Consider the following 12,612-nt stretch of genomic DNA (forward strand, 5'->3'; position numbering starts at 1 on the left):
TAGGCAAGGGGATGCATGGAAAGGAGACAGGGAGGGGGAGGTATAGGGGTCAGGGAATAGAGTGTGGGCTAGGGGATGAATGGATAGGAGACTGGGAGGGGGGAGGACTAGGGGTCAGGGAATAGAGTGTGGGCTAGGGGATGAATGGATAGGAGACTGGGAGGGGAGGACTAGGGGTCAGGGAATAGAGTGTGGGCTAGGGGATGAATGGATAGGAGACAGGGAGGGGGAGGACTAGGGGTCAGGGGATAGAGTGTGGGCCAGGGGTGAATGGATAGGAGACTGGGAGGGGAGGACTAGGGGTCAGGGAATAGAGTGTGGGCTAGGGGATGAATGGATAGGAGACTGGGAGGGGGAGGACTAGGGGTCAGGGAATAGAGTGTGGGCTAGGGGATGAATGGATAGGAGACTGGGAGGGGAGGACTAGGGGTCAGGGAATAGAGTGTAGGCTAGGGGATGAATGGATAGGAGACTGGGAGGGGAGGACTAGGGGTCAGGGAATAGAGTGTGGGCTAGGGGATGAAAGGACAGGAGACTGGGAGGGGGGAGGACTAGTGGTCAGGGGATAGAGTGTGGGCTAGGGGATAAATGGATAGGAGGGTTGATATGCTTTTGGTGTAGGGGATATGAGAATGTGGTTTTGTCTTCACTTTGTAAATTGTATCTAGTCAAACAACACTGCTGTAAAAAGTTGACCATTATTTAGAAGATATGGTTCCCCATCTATAGTCTGTCTGGTATGATGTTAGTACCACATGTATAATCTGACCTGCATAGATAATGTCAACAGTCAACATCAACTTTCTTTACTATCTTGTTTGTACAGGAAAAAAAACAAGATGAGGACATGAAGAGAATGGAGCTAAAACTGAGGAACCTGACAATGATGATAGAGGAGATGGTCCACAATATGGACACCCTCAACCAAAAGGTGAGTGGGGTGGGGGGGGGGGTCAGTCAGGGTAACGGACACCCTCAACCAAAAGGTGAGTGGGGGGTCAGTCAGGGTAACGGACACCCTCAACCAAAAGGTGAGTGGGGTCAGTCAGGGTAACACAACCTCAACCAAAAGGTGAGTGGGGTCAGTCAGGGTAACGGACACCCTCAACCAAAAGATGAGTGGAGTCGGTCAAGGTAACACAACCTCAACCAAAAGGTGAGTGGGGGGTCAGTCAGGGTAACAGACAACCTCAACCAAAAGGTGAGTGGGGGGTCGGTCAGGGTAACACAACCTCAACCAAAAGGTGAGTGGGGGGTCGGTCAGGGTAACGGACACCCTCAGCCAAAAGGTGAGTGGGGAGTCAGTCAGGGTAACACAACCTCAACCAAAAGGTGAGTGGGGGGTCAGTCAGGGTAACGGACACCCTCAGCCAAAAGGTGAGTGGGGAGTCAGTCAGGGTAACACAACCTCAACCAAAAGGTGAGTGGGGGGTCAGTCAGGGTAACGGACACCCTCAGCCAAAAGGTGAGTGGGGGGTCAGTCAGGGTAACACAACCTCAACCAAAAGGTGAGTGGGGGGTCAGTCAGGGTAACGGACACCCTCAGCCAAAAGGTGAGTGGGGGGTCAGTCAGGGTAACACAACCTCAACCAAAAGGTGAGTGGGGTCAGTCAGGGTAACACAACCTCAACCAAAAGGTGAGTGGGGGGTCAGTCAGGGTAACGGACACCCTCAACCAAAAGGTGAGTGGGGTCAGTCAGGGTAACACAACCTCAACCAAAAGGTGAGTGGGGTCAGTCAGGGTAACGGACACCCTCAACCAAAAGATGAGTGGAGTCGGTCAAGGTAACACAACCTCAACCAAAAGGTGAGTGGGGGGTCAGTCAGGGTAACGGACACCCTCAACCAAAAGGTGAGTGGGGGGGTCAGTCAGGGTAACGGACACCCTCAACCAAAAGGTGAGTGGGGGGTCAGTCAGGGTAACGGACACCCTCAACCAAAAGGTGAGTGGGGGGGTCAGTCAGGGTAACGGACACCCTCAACCAAAAGGTGAGTGGGGGGTCAGTCAGGGTAACGGACACCCTCAACCAAAAGATGAGTGGAGTCGGTCAAGGTAACACAACCTCAACCAAAAGGTGAGTGGGGGGGTCAGTCAGGGTAACGGACACCCTCAGCCAAAAGATGAGTGGGGTCGGTCAAGGTAACACAACCTCAACCAAAAGGTGAGTGGGGGTCAGTCACGGTAACGGACACCCTCAACCAAAAGGTGAGTGGGGGGTCGGTCAGGGTAACACAACCTCAACAAAAAGGTGAGTGGGGGGTCGGTCAGGGTAACGGACGCCCTCAACCAAAAGGTGAGTGGGGTCGGTCAGGGTAACGGACACCCTCAACCAAAAGGTGAGTGGGGGGGTCAGTCAGGGTAACGGACACCCTCAACCAAAAGGTGAGTGGGGGGTCAGTCAGGGTAACGGACACCCTCAGCCAAAAGATGAGTGGGGTCGGTCAAGGTAACACAACCTCAACCAAAAGGTGAGTGGGGGGTCAGTCAGGGTAACGGACACCCTCAGCCAAAAGATGAGTGGGGTCGGTCAGGGTAACACAACCTCAACCAAAAGGTGAGTGGGGGGGTCAGTCACGGTAACGGACACCCTCAACCAAAAGGTGACTGGGGGGTCAGTCAGGGTAACGGACACCCTCAACCAAAAGGTGACTGGGGGGGTCAGTCAGGGTAACGGACACCCTCAACCAAAAGGTGAGTGGGGGGTCAGTCAGGGTAACACAACCTCAACCAAAAGGTGAGTGGGGGGTCAGTCACGGTAACGGACACCCTCAACCAAAAGGTGACTGGGGGGTCAGTCAGGGTAACGGACACCCTCAACCAAAAGGTGAGTGCGGGGTCTGTCAGGGTAACAGACACCCTCAGCCAAAAGATGAGTGGAGTCGGTCACGGTAACACAACCTCAACCAAAAGGTGAGTGCGGGGTCAGTCAGGGTAACGGACACCTTCAGCCAAAAGATGAGTGGAGTCGGTCAAGGTAACACAACCTCAACCAAAAGGTGAGTGGGGGGTCAGTCAGGGTAACGGACACCCTCAACCAAAAGGTGAGTGGGGGGGTCAGTCAGGGTAACGGACACCCTCAACCAAAAGGTGAGTGGGGGGTCAGTCACGGTAACGGACACCCTCAACCAAAAGGTGACTGGGGGGGTCAGTCAGGGTAACGGACACCCTCAACCAAAAGGTGAGTGCGGGGTCTGTCAGGGTAACAGACACCCTCAGCCAAAAGATGAGTGGAGTCGGTCATGGTAACACAACCTCAACCAAAAGGTGAGTGCGGGGTCAGTCAGGGTAACGAACACCCTCAACCAAAAGGTGAGTGGGGGGTCGGTCAAGGTAACACAACCTCAACCAAAAGGTGAGTGGGGGGTCAGTCACGGTAACGGACACCCTCAACCAAAAGGTGAGTGGGGGGTCGGTCAGGGTAACAGACAACCTCAACCAAAAGGTGAGTGGGGTCAGTCAAGGTAACACAACCTCAACCAAAAGGTGAGTGGGGAGTCGGTCAGGGTAACACAACCTCAACCAAAAGGTGAGTGGGGGGTCAGTCAGGGTAACGGACGCCCTCAACCAAAAGGTGAGTGGAGGGTCAGTCAGGGTAACACAACCTCAACCAAGAGGTGAGTGGGGGGTCAGTCAGGGTAACGGACACCCTCAGCCAAAAGGTGAGTGGGGGGTCGGTCAGGGTAACACAACCTCAACCAAAAAGGTGAGTGGGGGGTCGGTCAGGGTAACGGACACCCTCAACCAAAAGGTGAGTGGGGGGTCAGTCAGGGTAACACACCCTCAACCAAAAGGTGAGTGGGGGGTCAGTCAGGGTAACGGACACCCTCAACCAAAAGGTGAGTGGGGGGTCAGTCAGGGTAACGGACACCCTCAACCAAAAGGTGAGTGGGGGGTCGGTCAGGGTAACGGACACCCTCAACCAAAAGATGAGTGGGGGGTCAGTAAACACCTCAACAAAGGTCATCAGGTAACGGACACCCTCAACCAAAAGGTGAGTGGGGGTCAGTCATGGTAATGGACACCCTCAACCAAAAGGTGATGGGGGTCAGTCAGGAACGGAAAGCAAAAGGTGAGTGGGGGGGTCAGTCAAGGTAACACACCCTCAACCAAAAGGTGAGTGGGGGGTCAGTCACGGTAACGGACACCCTCAACCAAAAGGTGACTGGGGGGGTCAGTCAGGGTAACGGACACCCTCAACCAAAAGGTGAGTGGGGGGTCAGTCAGGGTAACACAACCTCAACCAAAAGGTGAGTGGGGGGGTCAGTCACGGTAATGGACACCCTCAACCAAAAGGTGACTGGGGGGTCAGTCAGGGTAACGGACACCCTCAACCAAAAGGTGACTGGGGGGTCAGTCAACGGTAACGGACACCCTCAACCAAAAGGTGAGTGGGGGATCAGTCACGGTAACGGACACCCTCACCAAAAGGTGAGTGGGGGGTCAGTCAGGGTAACGGACACCCTCAACCAAAAGGTGACTGGAGGGGTCAGTCAGGGTAACGGACACCTTCAACTAAAAGGTGAGGGGGGTCAGTCAGGGTAACGGACACCATCAGCCCAAAAGATGAGTGGAGTCGGTCACGGTAACACAACCTCAACCAAAAGGTGAGTGGGGGGGTCAGTCACGGTAACGGATACCCTCAACCAAAAGGTGACTGGGGGGCAACCAAAAGGTGAGTCTGGGTCAGTTTTTGTGGTCCATATAAACCTCAGTTATACATAAGATATCTATTTCTGTTCAGTTTGTTGTGGTCCAAATAAGAATATCTAGCTTTACTATACAACTGATTTCTGTATCAAGTTTGTCGTGGTCCAGATTACTACATATTAGTTAGACAATAAACAATTTTTTCTGTTTCAGTTTGTGTGGTCATATAAATAACTCGCTATAATAAATATAAACACTTATTTATGTATAGTTTGTGTGGCATTTTAAATTTCTTATTAACTATAACAATTATTTCTGTATCAGTTTGTGTGGTCACATTTAAATATCTAGTTATACAATAACATTTATTTCTCGTTTCAGTTTGTGTGGTCCAATTTAATATTAATTAGCTTTAACTATTAACTTTATTTCGTTGTATCAGTTTGTGTGGTCCATATTAATTTTTAGTTATTTACAATTAACACATTCTGATTTCCATGTATCAGTTTGTGTGGTCCATATCCATATCTAGCTTTACTCAATAACAACTTTTTCTGTTACAGTTTGTGTGGTCCATATAATATATCTAGCTATACAATAACAACAATTTTCTGTATCAGTTTGTGTGTTGGCTCATATAAATATTGGAAGTGGTCATTCTAGTATTTCTGTATCAGTTTTGTGTGTGTCCATATAAATATCTAGTTATACAATAACAATTATTTCTGTATCAGTTTTTGTGTGGTCCATAAAATATCTGGAGTTCCAAATACAACAGCTTTACAACAAATTATTTCTGTATCAGTTTGTGTGGTCCATATAAAACTATTTCTGGTATCTAGGGTATACAATAACAATTATTTCTGTATCAGTTTGTGTGGTCCATATAAATATCTAGTTATACAATAACAACTATTTCTGTATCAGTTTGTGTGGTCCATATAAATATCTAGATACAATAACAACTATTTCATCAGTTTTTGTGGGTCCATATAAATATCAGCTTACAATAAAAACATTTTTGAACTTAACTGAGAGTATCAGTTTTGTGTGGTCCATATAAATATCTAGTAAAATTTCTGTATCAGTTTTTGTGGTCCATCACAATAAAATAGTAAAAAATATTTCTTAAGTTAAGTTCCATATAAATATCAATATAAATAACTGTATCAGTTTGTGTGGTCCATATAAATATCTAGTTATACAATAACAACTATTTCTGTATCAGTTTGTGTGGTCCATATAAATATCTAGTTATACAATAACAACTATTTCTGTATCAGTTTGTGTGGTCCATATAAATATCTAGTTATACAATAACAACTATTTCTGTATCAGTTTTTGTGGTCCATATAAATATCTAGCTATACAATAACAATTATTTCTGTATCAGTTTTTGTGGTCCATATAAATATCTAGTTATACAATAACAACTATTTCTGTATCAGTTTTGTGTGGTCCATATAAATATCTAGCTTTATACAATAACAACTATTTCTGTATCAGTTTTGTGGTCCATATAAATATCTAGTTATACAATAACAATTATTTCTTGTATCAGTTTTTGTGGTCCATATAAATATCTAGTTATACAATAACAACTATTTCTGTATCAGTTTTTGTGGTCCATATAAATATCTAGCTATACAATAACAATTATTTCTGTATCAGTTTGTGTGGTCCATATAAATATCTAGTTATATAATAACAATTATTTCTGTATCAGTTTTTGTGGTCCATATAAATATCTAGTTATACAATAACAACTATTTCTGTATCAGTTTTTGTGGTCCATATAAATATCTAGTTATACAATAACAACTATTTCTGTATCAGTTTTTGTGGTCCATATAAATATCTAGTTATACAATAACAACTATTTCTGTATCAGTTTTTGTGGTCCATATAAATATACGTCAATAACAATTATTTCTGTATCATTTTTTGTGGTCCATATAAATATCTAGTTATACAATAACAACTATTTCTGTATCAGTTTTTGTGGTCCATATAAATATCTAGTTATACAATAACAACTATTTCTGTATCAGTTTTTGTGGTCCATATAAATATCTAGTATATAATAAATATCTAATTTACAATAACAAGCTATTTCTGTATCAGTCCATATTTGTCAAGAAATTTTTGTAGGTCCTGGGGGATATAAATATCTAGCATTATACAATAAACAATTATTTCTGTATCTGTTTGATCTGTTGTATCAGTTTTGTGGTCCATATAAATATCTAGTTACTACCAATAACAATTATTTCTGTATCAGTTTTTGTGGTCCATATATATTCTCTAGTTTTATACAAGTTATAATACCAATTATTTCTGTATCAGTTAGTGTGGTCCATATAATTATCTAGTTATACATTAACCAACTATTTCTGTAACAGTTTGTGTGGTCACAAATGTTAAATATTAGCTATACTATAAAATCTAGTTATTTCTGTATCAGTTTGTCTTGTGGTCATATTATGCCTAAATAACAACTATTGTGTATCAATAACAACTAGTTTTTCAATACATTAGCAAATATTTCTGTATCAGTTTGTGTGGTCCATATAAATATCTAGTTATACAATAACCAATTATTTCTTGTATCTGTTTTTGTGTGGTCCATATAAATATCTAGTTATACAATAACAACTATTTCTGTATCAGTTTTTGTGGGTCCATATAAATATCTAGTTATACATATAACAACTATTTCTGTTATCAGTTTGTGTGGTCCATATAAATATCTAGTTATACAATAACAACTATTTCGTGTATCAGTTTTTGTGGTTGGGCCATATAAAATACCGAGCCTTCTAGTTATACAATAACAACTATTTCTGTATCAGTTTTTGTGGTCCATATAAACATGATATACGTCAATAACAGTCCTCAATACATGTCGTTTCAGCTTGTAATCGACCAGAAATTTCTAGCTTTGATCCTGGGGGGAGTTTCCACTTCCGGACTTAACCAGGTAAGGAACACTCCTTCACAGCAGCTTGCACAGAGGGGAACCAGATTAGGGTAACTTCAATTACCCAGATCCGACATGGCGATATTGCAAAAATGCGAGGGAAATGTTTTATTATCTGTTCAAAGAATGGACAGGTATTTTTCTGGCATAACTGCCTGTTGACCGGTTTTTTTCGAACCCGTTATGTCTTGTAACAATATTAGCAAAATTTGAAGCGCATCATATACACAGAGATCCAAGCATGTAAAATTGTGTGTGATTAGGGTAACTTGGTGATTAGGGTAACTTGGTGATTAGGTTAACTTGGTGATTAGGGTAACTTGGTGATTAGGTTAACTTGGTGATTAGGGTAACTTGGTGATTAGGGTAACTTGGTGATTAGGTTAACTTGGTGATTAGGGTAACTTGGTGATTAGGGTAACTTGGTGATTAGGGTAACTTGGTGATTAGGGTAACTTGGTGATTAGGGTAACTTGGTGATTAGGGTAACTTGGTGATTAGGGTAACTTGGTGATTAGGTTAACTTGGTGATTAGGGTAACTTGGTGATTAGGTTAACTTGGTGATTAGGGTAACTTGGTGATTAGGGTAACTTGGTGATTAGGGTAACTTGGTGATTAGGTTAACTTGGTGATTAGGGTAACTTGGTGATTAGGTTAACTTGGTGATTAGGGTAACTTGGTGATTAGGTTAACTTGGTGATTAGGGTAACTTGGTGATTAGGGTAAATGACATATTGTGGAACAAAAATAGTATTGTAGTTGTTTTGGGGATTACATTTACCAAGTACATGTACATTAAACAGCATAAATATTCTTATTATTGATAATTAATATGAATGGCTTGTTTTGCTGTTTCTGATAAGACCATTCTTCCGGTTTTTTCTCCATATATTGACTCTGACTTGTATTAAAATCTAACAGTTTGGCAGTTTTTATACTGTAGTTAGGGTCAATACACTGTTGGTTTTAAAAATGATAACCTCAGAATAGCAACAGTAAACATTATATGATGTATTTGTCCAGAAAATATATATACAATATATACAATGTATAAAATATTTTGCAATGTTGTTTTGCTAAATACATGTATTGGTAAAATAAATTGATACCATTTCTGTCACTGAAAACAAAAAATAATTTTGTGTAGCTTAAATAACCTAAGCTGGGAAAAAAGAGAACAATCATTTGTATTGGTATATCAAAATGATGGAGTGTACTGTTTCAGAAATATTTTAAATGATATATAATCTGTTATCTTTTTGTTTTTGACGACAATTACATTGAATATTTTTATACAGTATGCCTGCTATCACAGCAGCTAAAGAATCCACATATTTTACCTGCATCATTTCTGCAGTTTATACCCTAATCCAGATTGATTTTGACCAATACATTATCGTATAATCATCAAGTTTCAGTTACCTAATCAAAAGCAATTTTACATGCTTGATTCCAACATCTGTGGATTTCTGCACATAAGACTTAAAATTCAAATTTCGATAACATTGTTACAAGAAACAATCCATGGAGTTTAAGCCAGAAAAATATCATCTATTCTGTGAATAGACAGTACAATTTCCTCGTATTTTTGCACTCTCGCCATGTTGGATCTGGGTAACTGCAGTTACCCTAATCCTGTTCCCCCATGTGAGCTTGGTTATCCTATTAAGACATCGTTAATAATTTTGATTAATTAAGTACTATTAATTATGAATTATTCACTAGCATTACATACGACTGATGTGATGTCATTTTCGGTTTCAGCAAAAAGATATGCCAAAAAGAAAGAAAAGAAAGAAGAAAAGTCCAGATGCTAAACTTAGTGATGGCACCAGCCGATCTAATTTAAAAAATAGTTCAAGTTTGGTGGCTTCACATACAAACTTTAACAGTGCTGGGCTTCTGTTTGGTGTGAGTCCAGGGGAGACAACTGTGTATGAACCGTTAGATTGTAGTGCTGCCAGCAGTAATCCTACACATGACACTAGTACCACACACCATTGTAAAACTGTCGATACTAAAGGTCAGAGTTCAAAGGTGAAGGTGTCTATTTCAACCAATGATATACCTATTTGTGTCCCCTGTAGCACTAATAAAGCGATCAAGTTAAAGGCTCATTCTTTTACAAATGAGTTACCAGTATCTGTGATATCTTCCAAGCCCCCAAAATGTCCCACAGCCTCTCATGGGGGAGTGAAATCCAAGAGGGGCAGCCCCCCATTGATGCGGGCTCTAGCTGATCCTGGCGGAGGTGGAGCTGTGAAAAAGAAACGACACGTTTATGGACACTCGGTGGACAATAACATCCAAGCTCCATTGAAGGTGGAAACGTTACGACCAAGTACAAATGGTTTCCATACCCCTAACAACCAGACGGCACCCAGTAACCGAGAAAACTTGTCAAATCAACCGCGACAGAAAGGAAAGTCTCATACACGGGCGTCAAGTGCTGACTTATCTTCAGTAGTAAAGAGCACTTCCTGGAAACAGATGTTCAGCTTGAAGTAACATCAGTGTGAAGGAAGGTCGAAAAGGACAAGAATTGTTTGTTTCTAGTCTAGCTTAATATGTTGTTGGTATCAGAGTGTACAGATGACATAAGTGCTTGTGACACCACCAGGAAAGATGTTCTGTCCTGGCTACTTTACTAGATTATCTTCTCAACCCAAAAAGTCCAGAATAATTTTCTCCTTATGATTACTTCTAGCTTGTATTGGTGGTAAAGAAACCTTTAGTCTTTGGGTTCAGTAGATGTTTTTCGAGATATGTAACTTTCTTTACTTTATCAAAAATGAAAATAATATTTTTGTGCAATAGTTTACCAAATACTGGGCATTTAAACTTGTAAATATCAGTTGGAGTCACACACTAACTTCTGTTTTATGTAGATAATATTTATATCAACTGATCACATCAGAATCGCTTTGGTTTCTTCAATTATAAATATTCTTATTGTTAAAATGGATGACTATTTATTCTTATGAGAAGAAAAAACCATCCAGTTTATGTTATCGCTTACTAGTATACAGCTTGTTATTATCTATAGCCATACTGGGCTCGCGCTAACTTCACAATTTGCTTAGCAAAAGTCGCGAAAGATTGTTTCCTGTTTAGCAAATAAGAATTCATTTAACATATTGTGAATTCGCAGCATTTCTTAATGAAAAACATTAAATCACTTAGAAGCATAAAATAAATTATTTCATGCATTAATTGAAAAGTACATACATACAAATGTAAGTTATATTTTGCTCCCGATCATTCATTAAACCATACTTCGTCGTTTCTATTATTATTTTTTCAATATTAAAACATATATGGTACCATAACTAATTAACTTATTGACTCTTTTAGACTTGCTATGAAAGCAACGCGACTGAAAAAAGAGGGTATACAGCAAAATATTTAGGGAAAAAGTAGTTGATAAGCGGCAAAAAAATGTCACTGATGTTGGAGCTGGTGTCAGCGTGATTGGATATCGGGCGAGTGAAGGAAACGATATTTTGCGAATTTGGATGAATTTATTTTTGCAGTTAGTCAGATAGATTTGTTAATAACAAAAATGTGAATGGCTAGTGCGAGTTCAGACATAAAACCATACATTGTTGTATTGGATTCACTCACGTTTGTAGAAGTTTATCCCTGCGAATATAGAGTCATTTATATTTATCTTTCAATTGTTATTCTACCAATGTTATTAACTAAACTGATAAGTTAAAGATTTGAAAGCTTTGAACATGATTAAATCCTTTGTCGGAACATATTTAAATCCTTTGAACATGATTAAATCCTTTGAACATGTTAATGAATAAATACATGTAATATATACCATACCATCCATTAAACATTGTACTTAAATTTTGTCTGGATATGCCTTGATGTAGAATATAAAAAACCTACTCGCCCAGGACTGAAGGAAACACTTTACACATTGTAATTTTAAAATCATATGTGCTTTGGATTGTGCAATATTGGAAATCAAACACATGGCCAAATGCCTTCATAGATTTTGGTATGATATGTTCTAAACATTAAATTGCCTTTAGTAAAAGAATTATTCTTGAATTCTTGACCATGTAAGTACACTACTCTGGTATAATGTAGTGGTGTCAACACATGTAAGTACCGGTACACTACTCTGGTATAATGTAGTGGTGTCAACACATGTAAGTACCGGTACACTACTCTGGTATAATGTAGTGGTGTCAACACATGTAAGTACCGGTACACTACTCTGGTATAATGTAGTGGTGTCAACACATGTAAGTACCGGTACACTACTCTGGTATAATGTAGTGGTGTCAACACATGTAAGTACTGGTACACTACTCTGGTATAATGTAGTGGTGTCAACACATGTAAAAAAACTACTCTGGTATATAATGTAGAGTTGTCAGCACATGTAAGTACCGGTACACTACTCTGGTATAATGTAGTGGTGTCAACACATGTAAGTACCGGTACACTACTCTGGTATAATGTAGTGGTATCAACACATGTAAGTACCGGTACACTACTCTGGTATAATGTAGTGGTGTCAACACATGTAAGTACACTACTCTGGTATAATGTAGTGGTGTCAACACATGTAAGTACCGGTACACTACTCTGGTATTATGTAGTGGTGTCAACACATGTAAATAAACTACTCTGGTATAATGTAGTGGTGTCAACACATGTAAGTACCGGTACACTACTCTGGTATAATGTAGTGGTGTCAACACATGTAAGTACCGGTACACTACTCTGGTATAATGTAGTGGTATCAACACATGTAAGTACCAGTACACTACTCTGGTATAATGTAGTGGTGTCAACACATGTAAGTACACTACTCTGGTATAATGTAGTGGTGTCAACACATGTAAGTACCGGTACACTACTCTGGTATTATGTAGAGTTGTCAGCACATGTAAGTACCGGTACACTACTCTGGTATAATGTAGTGGTGTCAACACATGTAAGTACCTGTACACTACTCTG

The 12,612-nt window shown here is 40.8% G+C and overlaps 1 protein-coding gene across 1 annotated transcript in view; it reads left to right on the forward strand.

Annotated features, from left to right (window-relative positions):
• Positions 1 to 12,411, forward strand: part of LOC138322343 (SUN domain-containing ossification factor-like) — a 55,547-nt gene extending 43,136 nt beyond the window's left edge. The window contains exons 21-23 of the mRNA XM_069266381.1: positions 827 to 931; positions 7,563 to 7,628; positions 9,394 to 12,411. Of these exons, the coding sequence (XP_069122482.1) occupies positions 827 to 931; positions 7,563 to 7,628; positions 9,394 to 10,137 (915 nt within the window). The 3' untranslated portion in view covers positions 10,138 to 12,411. The remainder of the gene's footprint in view (positions 1 to 826; positions 932 to 7,562; positions 7,629 to 9,393) is intronic.
• Positions 12,412 to 12,612: the final 201 nt, after the last annotated feature.

Source organism: Argopecten irradians, chromosome 4, assembly GCF_041381155.1.
Source record: "Argopecten irradians isolate NY chromosome 4, Ai_NY, whole genome shotgun sequence".
Lineage (NCBI taxonomy): Eukaryota > Metazoa > Mollusca > Bivalvia > Pectinida > Pectinidae > Argopecten > Argopecten irradians.